Source organism: Trichophyton rubrum, assembly GCF_000151425.1.
Source record: "Trichophyton rubrum CBS 118892 genomic scaffold supercont2.7, whole genome shotgun sequence".
NCBI lineage: Eukaryota > Fungi > Ascomycota > Eurotiomycetes > Onygenales > Arthrodermataceae > Trichophyton > Trichophyton rubrum.
In genome coordinates, this window is record NW_003456422.1 from 445,482 (window position 1) to 464,254 (window position 18,773).

The 18,773-nt window shown below is 48.9% G+C and overlaps 5 protein-coding genes across 5 annotated transcripts; 4 read left to right on the top strand and 1 right to left on the bottom strand.

The window, feature by feature from the left end:
• Positions 1–1,629: 1,629 nt before the first annotated feature.
• TERG_06160 (nitrite reductase, copper-containing) lies at positions 1,630–4,025 on the top strand. The gene has a single exon (XM_003233115.2). It carries the CDS (start codon positions 2,035–2,037, stop codon positions 3,352–3,354), a length of 1,320 nt encoding a protein of 439 aa, XP_003233163.2. The 5' UTR covers positions 1,630–2,034; the 3' UTR covers positions 3,355–4,025.
• A 426-nt stretch (positions 4,026–4,451) lies between these two features.
• Positions 4,452–5,742, top strand: TERG_12372 (uncharacterized protein; the record flags this gene model as incomplete). The annotated part of the gene is made up of 2 exons (XM_003233116.2): positions 4,452–4,778; positions 4,840–5,742. The coding sequence occupies 2 exons, from the start codon at positions 4,452–4,454 to the stop codon at positions 5,740–5,742; spliced, it is 1,230 nt and encodes a 409-aa protein (XP_003233164.2).
• Positions 5,743–8,272: 2,530 nt separating this feature from the next.
• On the top strand, positions 8,273–9,535 carry TERG_12373 (uncharacterized protein; the record flags this gene model as incomplete). The annotated part of the gene is made up of 1 exon (XM_047751339.1): positions 8,273–9,535. The coding sequence occupies one exon, from the start codon at positions 8,273–8,275 to the stop codon at positions 9,533–9,535; it is 1,263 nt and encodes a 420-aa protein (XP_047606806.1).
• A 64-nt stretch (positions 9,536–9,599) lies between these two features.
• On the top strand, positions 9,600–14,444 carry TERG_06163 (uncharacterized protein). Its single transcript, XM_047748558.1, has 2 exons — positions 9,600–10,206; positions 10,261–14,444. Exon 2 carries the CDS (start codon positions 11,577–11,579, stop codon positions 11,985–11,987), a length of 411 nt encoding a protein of 136 aa, XP_047604542.1. The 5' UTR covers positions 9,600–10,206; positions 10,261–11,576; the 3' UTR covers positions 11,988–14,444.
• TERG_06164 (uncharacterized protein) lies at positions 13,719–15,618 on the bottom strand (the record flags this gene model as incomplete). Its single annotated transcript, XM_003233119.2, has 1 exon — positions 13,719–15,618. Exon 1 carries the CDS (start codon positions 14,913–14,915, stop codon positions 13,719–13,721), a length of 1,197 nt encoding a protein of 398 aa, XP_003233167.1. The 5' UTR covers positions 14,916–15,618.
• Between the last annotated feature and the right edge of the window lie 3,155 nt (positions 15,619–18,773).

The following is an 18,773-nucleotide window of genomic DNA, read 5'->3' on the forward strand; positions in this document are numbered from 1 at the left end:
CCTAGTGGTTGAATAGGATCCTTCTGACTAAGTATTTAGACAGCAATCCTCCTCTGGCTCGACATTATCATTGCGGTGGGTTAATAAATGGATATATTGGGTCTCTGCAAGGGTAGCGATTGGAGTTCGGCGATGGGTAGCCTCCAAGCTGCACAGGCTCGTTTATGTTCATTGTTAAAGGTCGTTTCGTAATATCTTAGCCATCAGACTGGGCTGAGAGAGAACTGATCTTGTCGAATGAGCATTTAAATAGCTGTAGCAAATATCTCCCCTAGGCGTAGAGAAACTCCAGAGTTGATATCAGTCATCAGGTCAAGCGTAAGACAGTCGCCTCTAGCACAGCCAGGCACCCTGTAAGATCTCTTTAAGATTGGATGCGCTGTAAAAGAACTCCTTCAAAAATGTACGGTTCCATGCCACAGGGGCCTTCCACACCCCAGTCAAGAATGGATATGACAGGAACCGCTGTGTTTGCCTTGATATACTGCATAACAGCAACTTCCGCTTCGGCCTTCTAGAACCTTGGGGAACATGCCACGGCCAGAAAGGACAAACCCATCGTCAAACTCCATACGATAGCGAAAAAAAAAAAAAAAAAAAAAAAAGATTGAATGCACCGACACTTGTTATAAGAGCGCGATCTTTCGGCCGGGATGTCAGATGTTCGGTTGCGATAACCACGATCAAGACATCAGGATTTGTAGCCCTTTTAAGGCATCAAACATTAGTTGTCGCTTTGCTCCCAGGCCAGATCATCATAAAGCATATCCATAACGTTTTGGTATAATATAAAGAGCCAGAATGTCAACGTAGACAGAATGGACGATGATATGTGGTTATCCACGATATCGCCTGAAGTGTCTCCTAGAGGGAGTTTTTTAAGATGAGCCCGGACGAGATGCCGAAAGGAGAAACAAGCCAAGACCGCAACGAGGGACCTAATATCGACGTCAATCAACCTCGACATCGAGCTTGCAACTGTTGGATACTATCTACTTATTCTCCCTGCACCCGATAACTATTCGTTTTTAAAAAACCGTCCTATCAGTTAACTAGTTAACCATCCAATTAATTTATGCAGCATTAACCATTAGTTATTACGATGCCTGTTGTCCTCACGAAAAGCACATCATGATACCCCAATCGTGCTTCTCGGATACGAGTAGCCGATGACGATTCTATGGCATCTTCAGACCCTTTACACTGAGGTACTTAGGCTTTGTTCTGCTCTGTATTCCAGCCTGCACCATATGAGAGGAGATCAATTTGGTTGGACGTTGAACCGCTTCTGCATAGTTAAAGCCACGTATAGGTGCCATAACTACGGCATACAGGGGAGTCCTTCTCTACTGTTTCCAAACCGCGAAGCGAGTCTAGATTCTAAACGAGACTGTGCTATTCCAAGTCTGGGGTACTAGGCTACAAAATCATGCGGTTGGAACGGAGTCTCATGCAACATTTAGACGGCCTAAGCACCGATGCCAATGCCCGGCAATATTTATCCGTGCGGACTCGACATATACTTACAACCGAACCTCATGAGAGACGCCAGCTTCTTTGAAGATGTATAGAATTGTTACACCGTTCTGCAGATCTCTCTCGGTTTCGAGCATTCCAACCCCGAGAGGCCGGCAAACCCTGCTCTCCCTATTGGACCGCTACATCAGGTGCTCGAGGATGAGGAATCAACTCGCGTGTCAGACGTGGAATATGCAGAACTTCTCACATACATACCATTGGTCACGAGTGAGGTGCAAGGGCCAGTATTGGGTATTGCCTCCAACCGTTGAGTCCAAATCCGCAGCAATAATGCAACCAGTTCACGACGATGACACCGCAGATCTTTCTACTATGACTGCATGCTCAAGCGATAGACTGCTCAAGGCTATGGATTTACTTATACTGAGGGTTACTACTATCCCACATCCATAGTATAAAGCCTCAAGACTTTGCCTCTCTATGGCTGGGTTCCTTCATCTTCTCTATATAGTCCAAATATCGCGAGAAGACACCCGGATTATCTAACTCTTAAATATGGTACCCATGAAGCCATTGTGCCTACCCTTTCGGGTGTCCTTAGGAAGGATAACTTTAAGAGCTAAGCTCTCCACCTTATCCACTGTTGGTTGCTACTCGGTCATTCCAAAAAAGCCAGTTTCACTGCCGCTGCAGAGGGTATCAACCTACACCTCGAAGAGCTCAGGAGCCTCCGAAGCAAACAACACTCCGCTTGCAATTCTGGTAGGGATCGCCACTACCGTCGCAGTCGGTTCAGTTATTATTTCGAGGAATCGGAAAGAGAAATCAAGGGAGATATTTACCATAGAATCCAACACCGGTGTCGATCTCTTCGCGGAGGCGTCGGCTGATTACTCCAAACTTCCTAAAGAGACTGCAGTTTTCACGACTGCACCACACGTCCCACCATCAATTACGAGGGATTACCCTGTGCTCCTGCAGGTGCCGTTAACCACAAGCACGAAAACGACTCAGCTATCCAATCAGTACAAGTATGAGCAATGGACCTTCAACGGCAATGTCCCTGGCCCATTTATACGGGCTCGAGTGGGCGATGTAGTGGAACTAACACTGACCAACCACGATGTGACGGGCAACCCGCATAACATCGATTGTCATGCATTCACAGGACCAGGAGGAGGTGCAGCACTTACGACTGCCGAGGAGAAGGAGAGCAAGACCGGGCTGTTTAAATTGTTGCATCCAGGTCTCTACGTGTATCATTGTGCTGCGGCGCCAGTCCCGGTGCACATTGCCAACGGTATGTATGGGCTGATATATGTACAACCAGAGGACGGAGACCTGCCCCCAGTCGACCGCGAGTATTATGTGATGCAGAGTGAGTTCTACCACGAACCTCCCGGAATGTTGGAGAATGGCAAACGTTCATCGACTGTGGAATTCTCTTACCCTAATGCACTTGAGGAGAACCCGAGCCTTGTGGTTTTCAATGGCAGCGAGTCTGCGTTGACTCGAGACCAGCCCTTAAAAGCGAAGAGCGGAGAGACGGTGCGCATATTCTTCGGGAATGCGGGTCCAAACCTGACCAGCGCCTTTCATGTCATCGGCACTACATTCTCGAAGCTATACCGCGACGGTGACGTGGTGAGTCCGCCTGCTAGCTGGGTTCCCACTACCAGTGTTCCTCCAGGCGGCTCTACCATAGTGGACCTGAAACTGGTTGTTCCCGGAACATACACCCTGGTGGATCATGCAATCTTCCGTTTGGACAAAGGCGCCGTTGGCTATCTGAACGTTTCGGGGAAGCAACGGCCGGATGTTTACCAGAGTACTCTACCGCCTGCTCCATGTGTTGGGTGCAAGCTACACCCTTGAATCTCTTTCCCTCAAGTCCGTGTGTGCATGTACCTTTGTCGACTATAGTTCTATGCAGTTACTGAATATGAGGACTCGCCTTTTCTATCTACTACATACATGTATGCGGCTTCCTTAGTATTTACAATAGTTGCAGGCTCCCCCTGTCCTCCAAGCAAGCAATTCGCCATATTGCTATCGACCAACGGAAAGGACCCTCGAAACCAAGGTACATAACCAATGGATATCCTGGGTACCGATAGCGCCCCTGTACAGCCATAACTACTCTAACATCTCGCATCGCCTTTGCTTTCTCATGCGAGTGACTGTGTTCCTTTGGTGCGTCTTCCTGGCCACATCGATGTGGGCTTCCCGATAACTAGTTGACTGTGTCCATGTCTTATTGTTTAGCCAGTTCATGGTTACGGGAGAAACCGCAGCATCACTCGTTCTGACTCTTCTCCCGGTCATCGCCGGAGCCTCAAAGTATCGTGTCTTTTCTTCAGCCGTGGCTTCGAGTGACTCACCGGGTGCATCGTCTCCGTCGCCGTGATGGCGTATTGCATGGGCTTCAGCTGAACTCCTGTCATGCCCAGCCACGGACTAGCTGAATCACATCAATGTACGACAGCTTTTGTCCTGTGTTTGACCCCTGCGGAGAACTAATCGGGACAGCCCGCGGGTGGACCAGTTCGTAAGCCAGCGAGCTGCCAGCTGGTGAGTTGCTGGCGGGCTCGTTAACTAAGTAGCGAGCCTGCTGGTTTGCGTTTCGCCTGAAGCTTCTTCCCTGCCATTGCTTGTTTGTATCACAAAACACTAGAACGCTGCCATCTAGATGGACGCCGTGCTCCTAAAGACAGTTGACTAGCTGCGTGTCTTGTCGATCATGCTGGCTTCGATTTTCTCCTGCTCTTGCCCGCTTCCTCGTCCAGCTTGGTTGCCTTTTTTCGCCGTGTCGTCATCGACTGCTAGCTAGTCAAACTACAAAACCACCACGCTTCTCACTGGTACATAGCTAGCTGAGCTTCTCTTCTCGCCATCACAGCGACCGTCAAAAATCCTTCTACCTTCATCTCATGACCAGGGTGGTGTGACTTGAGTCTCTGTAGCTGCTCACGATGTCGCCGAACATCGACCCCGTCGCTGTGAGCGTCGGAATTGCCGCAGCTGTACTGATACTTCTAGCTACTTTGCCAGCGCTCAATAGCATCATCCAGAAGCTTTGGCATGGATCATATACCAGCCTGGAGTCACTGCCAGAAGACCAGGATGGAGAAGCTACGGAAGAATCGATATCATCCTATTCGACTACTGTCCAGATGACCGCTATCTACACGGCGTCTGTGGTAGGCTTAGTCGCATCGACAGTTAAAGCTGTCATTTCAACGACCCAGGACTCAGTCCGCTATAGCGAAGTCGAGAGCTGGTTTCAATTTGGGACTTTTGTATGCACTTTTTTTTTTCTCCCTCCACGATTTTTCCACGCCTTACTGATACGCTCCATAGGTACTACTTCTACCACATGTGATGGCACTTTCGTTCAAGCATGAATACGCGAGCCAGTTTCGAATAGCTAGCTATGCATCTCTTGCTTCGGTGGCTCAATTCATCATGTCAGGTTTCCTAGATGTACGGCTTTTGACACCGGCTCATTATGACAACCTGACCAGATTCCAAGTGGCTATTTGGATCATTCAGTTGGTGGCCACTGCCTGTCTGCTCTTTGCCTGTCTCTGCCTGCCGAGGCGCCCGGATGTGTTTATCAACGACAAGGTGGTTGATCGGCAATACACCGCGTCTGCACTCTCACGGTTCACCTTTGCCTGGCCGGGCCATCTGGTAAAATACATCATTAAGAACCCTAGCATCGACATCCATGAACTGCCTCGGATGGACCACTATACACGTTCGGAGAACCTGTTGGCCAAGTTCTCCGAACGTTCTCCGGCCCAGGCACTCTGGCGGCAGATATTTGGCTTGCACTATACCACCTTCGCCAAACACTGGATTCTGACGGCCACTGAGGCACTGCTTAACTTTGTGCCAAAAGTTTCCATGTACTTCATTCTCCACTCTCTCGAGCGGAAGCAGGAGGGTGAGAACATAGGAATTGACAACTGGATTTGGACCTTGATACTGGCTGTTGGATTGATCCTGTCATGTTGGACAGGTACCTGGATGCGCTGGGTTGGTGACTCTCAGCTTGCTCTCCGCATTGAAGCCCAGCTTTGTGCAGCAGTATTTGCGAAAGCAATGCTCAAAAAGGATACCAGAGGCGCGGAAAAATCAACGGCAGATGAAGACGGGGATGAAGAGGTTGATGGAAATGAAGAGGAAGTTGATAAAGAAGACTCAGAGAAAAAGGGTACTCAACAGTGGATCATCAACCTCATGGGCATCGATGCGTAGGTCTACGATTTTTTGCTGTGAATTCGCTATGTGGTAGAAGGTCTGCTAACAAGGACGGTAGTGAGGAGGTGGGTCTGTCAGCTGCTTTTATGAGCACGATTATACTCTCTACGTGCACGTTCATCCTCTCTCTGGTGGTTCTTTTCAAGCTTATCAAGTAAGTAGCGTATGCATAAATTTATGATCCTCAGGCTAACAATTTTTAGATGGAAGAGTTTACTGGCCGCAATGCTTATCTTTACGATTCTGGCTCCATTAAATGCCTGGCTATCGAAGGCTTACTCTAAAACACAGGTACAAATCCAATGGGATACAATACCAGAACAAGTTGAAGCGGTAAAACTGATATAATAATAGGACCGGCTCATGTCAGCGCGTGATACCAAAACAGGAGTGGTTTCAGAAGCTCTTCATGGCCTTCGTCAAATAAAATTTGCAGCCTTAGAAAAAGAATGGCAAAGCAGAATTATGAGCGTGCGATTGAATGAAATGAATGAAGTATGGAGATCGTGCTTGTACGGTAAGTACTAGGGACCCAGCACTCCTCAACTCTTAGGATAAATGTTAATTATCTCCCCTAATAGATGTTGGCATGATTTTCTGCTGGGGTGCTGTTCCAACGATGATGACTACAGTCGCTTTGGCGGTGTATGCTATCTTTGAAGGAAAACTTACCGCCTCCGTTGCATTTGCCTCTCTGGAAGTATTCTTTGAGCTTGAGGACTCGCTATCAATGATACCCATAGTCATTACCGGGGTAATCGAGGGCATGGTGAGTTTGAGACGTCTTGAAAGCTATCTTAGTTCTCCGAACAAGGAGGAATACCGCAAAGATTCGTCCTCAATCACCTATCAAAATGCATCCATCGCCTGGCCTTCAGATACCTCTAACCTGGAAGACCGATTTATCCTGAAAAATATCAACCTAACATTCCCTAATAAGGAACTCAGCTTAGTTTGCGGTCCTACAGGATCAGGCAAAAGCTTGCTTTTGGGTTCTATATTTGGAGAGGCTGACCTGGTGTATGGCTCTATCAGCGTTCCCATGCCCCCTTTTACAGTCTACCATACACCAGATAACACCATAACGCCGGACAATTGGATTATTCCATCCTTGGTAGCCTTCGTCGCGCAGTCACCGTGGATTGAGAACGGAACACTGAGGGATAATATCATATTTGGATGTCCCTACAGCGCTGAGAGGTACAAAAAGGTCCTTGACGTGTGCGCTTTGACCGATGACCTCCATATTCTGATTGATGGTGACATGACTGAAATTGGGCCCCGTGGCATCAACTTGAGTGGTGGTCAGCGGTGGCGCGTGTCTCTTGCCAGAGCATTATACTCAAGGGCAGGAATACTCGTTCTGGTGAGTGTTATCTTTGCCTCACAGTACCGTTACAGATGTTTAGCTAAGCTTGAGATAAGGATGATATCTTCAGTGCAGTCGACGTCCACGTCGGCCGGCATATCTTTGAAAAAGCACTTACAGGAGAGCTCGGTCAAGGCAGGACACGGATCCTAGCGACACATCATGTTGCCCTTTGCATGCCCAAGACAAGTTATATGGTTGTGCTTGAAGACGGCGCCATGATACAAGCTGGCCACCCTGACGAGATAGACGACACAAACACGCTTACCAAGGTTCGGAGCACTGCATCAGGAGTTACCAAATCAGGAGCTCCTGCGCCACTTAGCTTCCGCAGGAGAAGCAGCTCCTTTCGAGATGGCATGGGCAGCCATTCAACCATGGCCTGGGCATCAAGGAAAGATTCTAATCGGGAAAAACCAACAACCACCTTTGTACAGGCGGAAGAACGTGAAATAGGTCAAGTCAAATGGGGAGTTTACAAGGAATATCTAAAGAGCAGCGGAGGCGCTGTCTTTTGGGTAGCTGTTGCCATATGCTTATGCAGTGCTCAAGCACTGGGCCTAGGCAGAGTAGGTTCTATATTCTGAGGATCAATTCAAAGTTATTGCTAATCTATTTATTCTTCAATAGTCCTGGTGGTTGAAAATCTGGACGGGTTCCTCTAAACCGAAAGAAAAAGCCCAAATCCTCCTAAACCAAACGATGATGTCAATGGACAAAGCAGCAGATGATACGCTTTGGTTCTACTTGGGAGTTTATTTTGCGTTGGCCATGAGCCGGACATTAATCAAGTCGTTCAGTCATCTTTTCATATGGACAGGGACAATCCGAGCATCAAAAGACCTCTTTGAAAAGATGACATCACGAGTTCTCCGAGCACCGTTGAGATGGGTGGATACTGTGCCTGTTGGCAGGGTTATCAATAGGTTCACCCTTGACTTCGCGACGTTTGATTCAAAGCTCGGAGACGACCTTGCTTACCTGTTTCTAGATATCTTGGATCTGTGCTCCATCCTTGTTGCTGCGTGAGTTCGACCTCTGACCTATGTTCACTATAACCCTTCTAACTGATATCTTGATAGCATCCTCGTCTCCTCATACATCTTAGTGCTTACAATTGTCCTGTCTGGGGTATGTGCACATTTTGCAATTCGATACATGATAACAGCACGAGAGCTTCGACGCATCAAATCCCAGGCTCGGTCACCTATTATTGAGCAATTTGGTACGTCATTGCAAGGCATTGGCACGATTAGGGCATTCGACAAAGCAGACTCCTACATGGATAAGATGTATCGAAACATCGATGACCATACATCAGCTCATTACTACATCATTCTCTTCAATGAGTGGATGGCGTTCAGAACAGGAATGGCCGATGCATTATTCGGCGCATGTCTAACATTCATCCTCATGTCGACGAAGGGTATTGAACCTTCGCTTGTTGGATTTGCTCTCAACTTCATGCTTGACGGAGCCCAGCTAATTGGATCGGCAATTGACAAGTATACCGAGACACAGCTAGACATGAACTCGACTGAACGTATAATTGAATACTCACAGGTTGTCACAGAAGACCATACTGGAGAAGAAGTTCCAGCAGGATGGCCAAGCAAAGGCCGAATAGAGGTTGATAATATCACAGCATCCTACTCGCCAGAGCTGCCACCGGTCCTCAACGGGCTTACATTCAGTGTTGAGCCAAATCATCGCGTCGGAATTGTTGGGCGCACGGGTTCTGGCAAGTCAACTTTGACACTCGCATTGTTCAGGCTTCTAGGGCTTCGGGGTGGCACGATTCACATCGATGGTATAGACATTTCAACCATAAAACTACACGACCTGAGAAGCCGGCTGTCAATTATACCCCAGGATCCAGTTCTGTTCTCAGGCACGATACGCTCAAACCTGGACCCTTTCAACGAGTACACTGATGAGCAGCTGCAGACAGCCCTAAAGCGGGTGCATTTCCAGTTATTCAGCGGAGAGACAGACGAGGAGAGCGGTAACGATGGAGGTGAAGAAGACCGAAGTAGGACGCCGAGTCTCGACTATGCCATTAGCGAGGGTGGACTTAGTCTTTCACAGGGACAGCGGCAGCTGCTCTGCCTGGCTAGGGCAATTGTTGCGCGCCCAAAGGTCATGGTTCTCGACGAAGCGACATCTGCCGTCGACATGAAGACGGATGCCCTGATCCAGCGTAGCATACGCGAGGAGTTCCAAGACTCGACGCTGCTGGTTGTCGCCCATCGTCTGACCACGGTAGCCGACTTTGACCGTATCCTGGTCATGAAGGAGGGCGAAGCCGTCGAATACGACTCGCCAGGGGCTTTGATGAAGGCTCATGGGGTCTTTTGGCGTATGGTCCAGGGGAGTGGAGAACGAAAAGAGCTGCAATCGCTTCTCGAGGACAAGTTCTAGAGGATGGTCTGTTTTCTTGTCCCATCAGGCCATGCCATCGCTTCCTCTCCCGTTCGTGGGGGGGGCGAACGGAGGTCTTGCCTTCCCCCATCCTGGTCCTGGATTTGTGAGGATTATGTTACCATTTGTAATAGAATAGTGGATAGGAAGCAGCCTGTCGATGAGTCGTGGATATTTCTCTCCTGACCAGCCACGGCGCATAGTATAAAACCTTCTTCGGTTCCTAGCTGCAAAAAATAAAACATGCAACTTGGATATAAGATGAATGCAATAAAATATGACACCGCCCAGGAGAGCCAGAGGGCCTACTGACTTGCCTGTTCGAGCATAGGCTAGGAGACGCTCCCTTGCTCGGAGCGTTCTTCCGACATGCCCTGCTGCTGGCAGCGTCTGCCCCCTTAGCAGGGCGTCCTATATGTCTGAATAAACAGGCATATCCCAGCTGCAGAGCTTCGAAAGAACCTAACTAGCCCCATCTCGGGCCGCCGGGAAGGAAAATCCTCCAGCAAGGGGCCTAGCAGCGATATCGAACCTCAGAGACGTATATCAAGGCAGACAGGCATGGGGAAGAGCAGGACTGGCCAACGTCTGCGCTGCAAGAGTGAGCCATCCGACTGCAGCTTGGCCCGGCCGTTGCTCCCTTTTCCCCAGATCCCCGTAGGGGCTGATTAGTAGGCCTTTGCCCTTCACCTTCTGCGCGCTCTTCCCGTTAACACGAAGTCTAGGTCGCGATGTCTGTCCAATGATACCCTCGAACGCACGACGGTTAGCTGTTGGATCCCCGAGGACGCACTCAAAAAATGGAGTCTCTCGAGACATTGAACGGCGACTGGAGCAGTCAACGAGCAGACTATTGGGCCTCGTGCGTGTCCCCGCCGTTGTCCCGTTAACTAGCTTGCCTGTTGTAACGGCAAACGACTGTCGGCGGCTTCGCTACCAGGCGGTGATTGCCGAAGCAGAGGGAGGCAGGGAGGAAGCCTTGCAAATTGATACTGCAGCATATGCACCCTAAAACGGCAAATGCCTAGGCCAGGCAGCGGAGGAAGACGAGGACGAAGACGAAGAAAAGAAAAAAAGAAAAACACCCCCGACTTTGCCTTCAATGGCTGGTCCTGGCATTAGGTACTCCTACTATCAAAGTATCCATTGCTGTATTTTGCAAGTCTCTTAAGAAACGCACTAACTACGCCTCCATGATCTTCGGCCTTGCGTCCACAGAACCCATGCCCACGTTCTGTTGCAAGATCTTGACAGGAGGCGTGGACGCCGCAAGATGCGATGGATGGTGCGATCTCCTTTCTTCTCCGCGCCTCAGCAAATATTATATATATATATATATATATATACATTAAGGCGTCTTTTTTTTGCAGTAGCGGGATGCAAGCCACCACCCCTTTGCTTCTGCCTCTCTGATGCACCGTTGCCGAGGATATGATAGCTCATGTCGTATCGTACCGCAGGAATAACCGTTGAGATAAAACCGATGAAATACAAAAACACGATAAAGTCCGTGGCCGTCCGGGACGGTTAACTACAGACAGATATACAAAAAGCAAAAAAGGGGCTTCTTTTTCTGCGCACGTCCCGTTCTGATATGCATTCCCATATTAGCCATGCCCATGACAAATTCTCTCGTCAGGCCAGGCTGGGGAGCAGGAGAGGGATAGAAGGAGCTCGTTATTACTCAAGGAAAGGAAACGAAGGCGAGAAGGGGGAAGAAAAAAAAAGAAAGAAAGAAAAGAAAAGAAATGCCCGGCATATGCAGAAGAGCGTGAGAGTTGCGCCTATACGTCGATGCATCGAGTGTTTATGTATAAGTACATTTTCTCCATGTTATCCCCTTCCCACCCAGGGCCAGACTATGTCTGAATCACGTTGGATGTCAAGGATGCACATACATGTGTATACCGACTGCATCATCCCACGGAAAAGAAAAGAAAAAGGCAAACGGGTGGGGGGAATGAGGAACGCACCAGACAAGAGCGAGGGAGAGAGAGGGAGATGAGAGAAAGGATCAAGCGTTCGCTTTTGGATCATCAAGATGCTCGCCGCCTCGTCCATCCTGCTTCACGTTGATGTAACGTACGTTCGAACTCACTCCTGGCGACTGTGCGCATCCTCTCCTTCGTTGCTTCTTCCTGTTCGTCCCAGCTTTGCTTCTGCTTGGTCCTGTGGCGAAGTCACTGCCTGGTCGGCTATACAGGTCCTTTGTTTCAAGGTTGATTATAGGCTGCAAGAAACGCCGATGGGGACACGGAGGAACGGCCCCATGAATATACGAAGTTGCAGGACCATTCCTGCTACTGTGACTCCGGCTACTGCTCGTGCTGCTACGACTGCTACCACCGCTACCACAGTTGCCAACTCGAGGCTCGCGCATGTACTCCATGTACCACGGGATAGCCACCTTTATCCCCCGCAAGGGACCAGGCCGCTAGTCACTAGTTACTAGTTAAGGGACGGGAGGGAGAGGGAAAAAAGCACAGGGCCCTCACTAGTCATCCAGGCGGACCAAGGGATGATGTACTCGAATAGTACCAAGACCACCAAAAAGCTCGGTCAATATACCTGACTACCGGTCATCCCGACGTGTGGTGGTACGAAATTCCCAGCCCAAATTAGCGGCCGAGACAAAGTCACGTCCTGGCGCAGCTTCTCTTGCTGCAGCTTTTTATACGTGCATGCAGGTTGTCTTGTTGGTTTTGGCGTCTCGACGTCCTGCACGGTTACTTACGAGAGGGATAAAAAAAAAAGAAAAAGAGAACCAGGGGAGAACAAGGCGCTTCGCGAGTTCGCAATACCCACTAGCATTCGCTCTATATGTGCATACCCAACAAGATATTCTGTCGAAAGGGCAATCCCTACCTTCAAGCATCCCATCTCCGTCCATGTGGGAGCGGAATCGGGGTGGCTTACTCTTGACATTTGTACGACGCTGCAGTGAAGCAAGTTGGCATAAATGATCAATAGGCTGAGAACCCTATCTCCGTCCATCCCCTTTTGTTCTTTCCAAACCCTTTTTTTTCGGGTCTGGCTGGTAGCCGATGCATAGATGTCGCCCCCGAACAGACCTGCTGGCTGGTTCACCTCCAAGGCCTCGATATGGATACGTACATATGCCCACTCAGAGCCTGTATCAGTGGCACACTCGCATAGCAACTGTGGACGAGAGTAAACCCCCACAGGCAGACCTGACGGCCGTCGTCTGAGGGAAAATCAGATCGAAACTATGCCTTGCATAAAAGCAGCTCGTAGCGGTCACTCGCTGCCGCTAGGCTTGATTTGAATAATGGGCAGAGGCAATGAGGGACAAGGGCTCGAAAGGTCAAGGCGGACGAGGCGCGGAGATGGCCAGCGATAGATGGCGGAAGACGAAGAGCGCAACAGTACATCAATTGCTCAGAGGAACTTCCTTTTGTTTCCTTCTTCTCCCTGAGAGACAGCTAAGGTAAACCAATCCTTAATGTTCAAATAGTATTTATTCCCTTCCCCCCTTTTTCCCCCACTACCATCAAGCATAAAGCAAGCTCGACAGTAAATGGCCAGTTTGTGGGGTTTCTGTGTAGCTATGTAACCAACTAGCTAGCATAAATATATGTATGTATGTGTGTGTGTATATATAATACAAGTCAAACAGATAACTTTATACCAGAGCAGGTAAAAAGACATATACAATAAGCAAGAAGAATTAAGCAACAAAAGGCGAAAACAGAATCGAAAAAGGAAATATAGAGAAGAGGAAACAAGAGAGGAGAAAAAGCAAAGCAGGAGTACCACGGACTCAAAGCAAGCAGAAAAGCGAGACGCAGATGTTGCTTTGCTTCTTCTCTGCTTCTCCCCACGCTCTGGACTCTCTGTTTGGCTTTTCCCAGTCGGGTTTCCCTTTTGGTTGTTATATTCAGCCCAGCTTTTTTGAAAATGCAGCCCCTTCCAGATCCCTTCCCAACCCAGTAGCCGAAACGCCGGTAAGAATAAGAATGTTAACGTAGGAAGGGAAAGATGAATATGTGAGTGTGTGAGAAAAATAAAAAATGAAAAGAAAGAAAAAGGAGGAATTCAATCGGACTGGTCACCGACCATAGTACATGATGTTTTCAATCCATTACCAACAACCACCATTAACCCAGATATAAAGTAGACGAGAAGGGGGAGGAAAAAAAGGGAGGAAAAGGAGAAAAATGCCTTAATTGAGCAATGCTTGGAGACCCATCCGAGAATCACGAGAAGTAGAACAAGAAGAAGCAGGTTTTTCAAGATCCGAAATTGGTGGTAGCTGGTTATGCGGAGCTGATATGGAGTGCTGGTGGTGCCGAAAGGAGGATTGCATAGGATGAGACTGATAGAGGAGGTTGTCACTTGAATGATGTGGTTTGGCGAAAGACGAAATTAACGGGGCACTGCCTCGCCGTCTTTCGTCGTATGAAGAGGCGGATGATGAAGACCGGTGGTGGCTGTGGTGGATTTCAACTGGAGTTGCCAGGGCAGAAGGAGAGGTGACTGTCTTGGGCGAGGCAGAGGCGACTGAGTTATGGTCTGACACCATGGAAGGAGGCCCCCCGAGTGAGGGAGCATGAGACATCTCTGAGAATGCAGGAGAGGTCATAGCCGAATCTGTTGCCTGGTTTGAGTTGCGTGTGGTGAAAATTGGGGTCAGGACTCGCCGTCCAGCGGCTGGTGACTGCGGCTGTGAGTTGCACTGCTGCCATCTTGCACTATTCAGGGTCTCCTTGGGGAGATCGTATAGTGATGAGCGGTACTCGAGCGGACGGGGCGAGTGAATTCGTTGGTGCAGGTACTCCCCTCTTTCATCCTGCTGGTGTTGCTGGTGTTGTGATGATTGATAGTCTGAGATGGAAGCCCAGGATCGTTGTCTGTCCATGCGCGAGGCCTGGCTGTACATTGCGTGTTCGGCCCGTGGGCATCTGTATTGTGTCTGCGGGGACCTGGATGATGCTTTCTGGTAGGGCGGTTCAACTCGTCCGTTGGGAGTTCTGGAGGGAGATGAAGAAGAAGCAGGGGAGTGCGAGGCAGCACCACCACCGGCAGCCATGCCCCTACGCTTTCGGTTCACGCTTCCGTTCCACCAGTTCTTGACGGCATTGTCGCTTCTGTTGCCTAGTCTCCTGGCGATTTCTGCCCACCGCTTGCCCATCTCGCTCACAAGTCGTTCGATTATCAACCCTTCTTCGGCCGAGATGGGGTCGTGGTTCAATGTTGGTTTCAGGTTCTGGTGGAATCGTTCTCTGCACTGCTTTGGTGACCGGTATTTCATATGCTGTGAGATGCGGACCCAGTTGTTTGGTCCTTGACTGCTGACTAGCTGCAGCAATGTTTGGTCCTCCTCTGGGACCCAGGGTCCTCTTCGCTGGCTTTGAGGCATGGTGAAAGTAGAGGTATTCACTGATGTTTATGTGTATGTGTGTATGTGGTGTTGTATGTATATATGTATATAATTTTCCTTGGTTGTATGTATTTTGTCTTCCTATCCCGCGTGCGCCAGAGCGGGAGAAGACAGGAACGAGTGACGGATGATTGACCACCAACGGTGTAAAGGAAGGGATATCAAAGGTCGATCGACGGTGGTATGTTGTTCATGTATGTATGTGCAAATACAGGGAGGTGACCCTTAGGTGTGATGCTCCGGAAGGGAAAAGGGGGTTGTTGGAGGGGGATGGAGGGTATATGTAGTGGACGTGACGAGACGGAAACTAAGTAGCTGGACCCGGGAGTTGGAAATAAGACGAGCGAGTCAAGGGATAAGAGAGGAAGAGGGAGGGAGAGAGAGAGATAAGATAGACTAGCAAAGCAAGTAAGCAGCAAGCAGAGGAGGAAATAAGGTCCGCTGAAGCCGGGAATAAAAGTCGAGTCTTAAACTTCAAGCGTCAACGGATCTTGCCTAAATCAAGATTGTGATTAATTTAAGAGCCGTAAAGAGTTGGAAAAGTCATGAGCAAGTCATGGAAAAAGCAAAGAATATGGATCGAAAAGTCGAGGGAGAAAAGGTCAGGATGGAGCAGAGGAAAAAGCAATGAGGCAGAAAGCAGAGAGTTTGGTATATTTTTTTCTTTTCTTTTCTTTTCTTTGATTTTGAAAAAAAAAAAAAAAAAAAAAAAAGGAGAAGAAGAGGAAGCAAGAAAAAGCAAGTTGGCGGGTAGGGGAGAAGCAGAAGAGAAAGAGTGGGAATCAGCACCTTAATTCCCCCTGGTCTTCTGATGGAGAGACCCGTAGGTGGGTGCGGTGGACGGAAGTGTTGCTATACTTAAGTATCAAGGTGTCTGGGGAGGAGGTGACTTGGGGGAAGACACACAGGACTAGTTGCATATGGAACAGTTCATAGACAGATGTCGATACATATACCTAAGTATGTAAATACTCAGTAGAGACCTGTGTTTATAAATATATTAGCATATGGACACCGTGAAAGGGGGAAAAAGAAAAGAAAGTGGCCATGCATAAGAACAGGGAATCATACGCTGGGAGAGGAACAACCAGAGAGAGGGATACAGAGAGGCAGAGAGAGGCAGACACAGCGAGGCAGAGGCCAAGGGGAGAAGCAGGAGGGAAAAAAAGCAAGCAGGGAAGAGGGTCAGCAAAAATAAAAAAAAAAAGAGAAGAAGGAGAAAAAGAAAGCAAGGAGATTGAGTGGGAGAGACTCTGCAAAGGAAAAATATCCAATCGGGAAAGTAGATCAAAAATGCAAATAAAAACAGGAAGAGTCTAACCGGCTCTCAAGGCAGGTTTTGTCCATGGAGGCATTTTAAGCGTACCTTGACAACTGAGATCTGAGATCGTCAGGTCCGATGGGGGTTCTCGAGCACGCCAGGGGTCGGATATGGATGATCCGGGGGGGGAGGGTGAAGGGAAGGGGGCAAGTATGCATACAACATAAAACATATGTACATACACTTAATATCTAATATGGAAAATATTATATGTCAATATTTGATGGAGAACGGTTTATGTAAGGGCAGGGGTATACCAGGCCTAAAGGAGTCAAAGCAGAAGCAGACATGGGTTGTTGCAAATGAAAAAAAAAAAAAAAAGGCAGCAAATGGTTGTAATCTTTCTTAATTTTTCAATTCTTTTGCAAGAAAAGGTAGAGAGTCATGGAGAATGACGATGCAGGAAGGGATGGCAATAGTTGACAGGACAAGAATGCAATGAAGCAAGGTAAACGGGTGTGCACGAGAATTGGTAATGGAGAGAGGGAAGACGAGAAAACGAGGCAGCGGGCGGAGACATCTCTAGTTACCGAAGATACGTACTTACACAGTTCCTGCAGGTAGATCAACCAAATATCCGAGGTGTTGCAATGCAGTCAGGGCTCAGGGCGACCTTGCGAAGGGACCAATGCGTGGTTCGGCCGTGGTAGTGGGTGAAAAGGAATAGTACGGTGATACCACAGCACGATGGCAGATGCAGGTCAAGGTCAGAACGGAAAAAGTAAAGGCGAGGGAGACGAAGAGGAAATCCTGATCATGTAGTTACTCCGTCACTGCCCAGGTTTGCTTGTTCAAAGTGGGCTTCCTGACAAGGAGCAAGAGGAGAAAGCCAAAAAAGAAAAAGAAACGAAGACGTTCGAACGAGAGTGAGGGCGTATATATCGAGGCTGAAAAGAGGAGTTCTGTCAGTTTGGGGGTGATATAGAAAAGGGACACGCCCCCAAATTTGGGGGGGGGAACAACGAAGGGGAGACCGTATACTTACTCACGAGCCACTCTTCAGAGCCGATTTTTGCAAGATAGCATGGGCACCAGAAATAATGCAAAAACCGGAGAGAAGAAAAAGCAAAGAAGGGCCATCCAAGGGCGAGGAAAATGCAATGATGTATATACCTCGATGGCTGGTTTTCTTTCCTTTTTCTTTCCCTCTTTTATATGGGTATCCAGCAGCAAGTCAGATCGTGGGGATACACACATAAGTAACGTACACGCAAGAAAGCATGTAAACCTATGGAGCGTGTATAGCTCGAGGGTAATAGTGTAATACTACCATCATCCTATGGATACTGCTAAGTATGATGCTCTTCCGCCCTCTCAGGCCAAGGTGCAGGGACAGTTTTACTTACAGGGAGCTTTTTTAAGGCTTGGAAACGATCAGCAGTGGAGAGTTATTCCTTGCTTTTTCCTGCTTCTTCTTCGTCTGCGTCTTCTGTCTTTTTTTGCAAAAAATAATGAGTTTGGCCGGGATATTTGCAAAGCGTTCTCCAGATATAAGTAGGACCCGGTCCACCAGCCCAGCAGGCGTATAAAGGGTTGCGATGTGGATGTGCTAGATGCCGCGAAGGTTCGCTTCTGTCTGCTTGTCTGCTACCCTCCCGCTCCTCTGCTGTCCTCCCCTTCTCCCTCTGCCAGGGCCAATCAAGGGCATGAGAGACCCAGAAGCGAGGAACGACAAGGGGAAAAAAGGAAGCAGGCCGAAAGAAGCGCAGTCGAAGCACTTGCTGGAGCAACAGTAAGAGATATAACTCCGTAGTTTGAGCAAGCAGCAGCCAGACAAGATGCGAATAATAATAATAACTAGAGAAAAGCAACGAGCAGTTCGGGCTCATCCCGGTCTGTAGCTCTTCATCTTCTGCTGCTTCTGTCCATCATCCCAGCCAGGGCATGCAGGGTGCGGCGATGCTATATAACCAGACTACGGAGTACCAGGTCAGGGTCCTTTGGAAGCTGCATAGCTAACAATATTATAGCTGCGTTGTATGTCGATATCTGATGTCCGGGACAGTTAACAACAACAGCTATCAGAAACCGCAGCGGCCAGGGTCCAAACCCAACCCATCCCCCTGGACCTCCCCCCCCTCCCCCCATGGCCGGCGGCGAGCGAAATGACGAGCATGCGTTGCACGGAAATAATGGACGTAATATTAACCGTGCAAGTAAGTAACAGCTCATTCACAGTCGGGATATCCAGGCCCTGGACGGAGACATCAAGCAGCAGCAGCAGCAGCAGCAGCAGCATGTCTGATAGTTGCATGCCCTGGCTCAACCAGCGAGCCCGCAAGCTGGCCAGCGCCCTCGCATTCACATGCTGCCTCCCGTGCTGCTGCTGATGGACGCTGGCGTCTCTGGGTCAGCAAGTACCGAGCAAAGTCGACGACGCAGGAAGAAGCAAATACAGCAGCTAAAAAGCAAGCAAGGAGCAGCGAAAAAAGAAACGAAAAGAAGCTCAGTCAACGGCTTCAACTCTATCGGGCTCGGAGCATCTCCTTGCAAAAAGGCTTCTTGTCGTCCAGCCT

Coding starts and splice junctions, on each gene's coding strand:
- TERG_06160 (XM_003233115.2), top strand. CDS start 2,035: ATGGTACCCATGAAGCCATTGTGCCTACCCTTTCGGGTGTCCTTAGGA.
- TERG_06163 (XM_047748558.1), top strand. CDS start 11,577: ATGCTCGCCGCCTCGTCCATCCTGCTTCACGTTGATGTAACGTACGTT.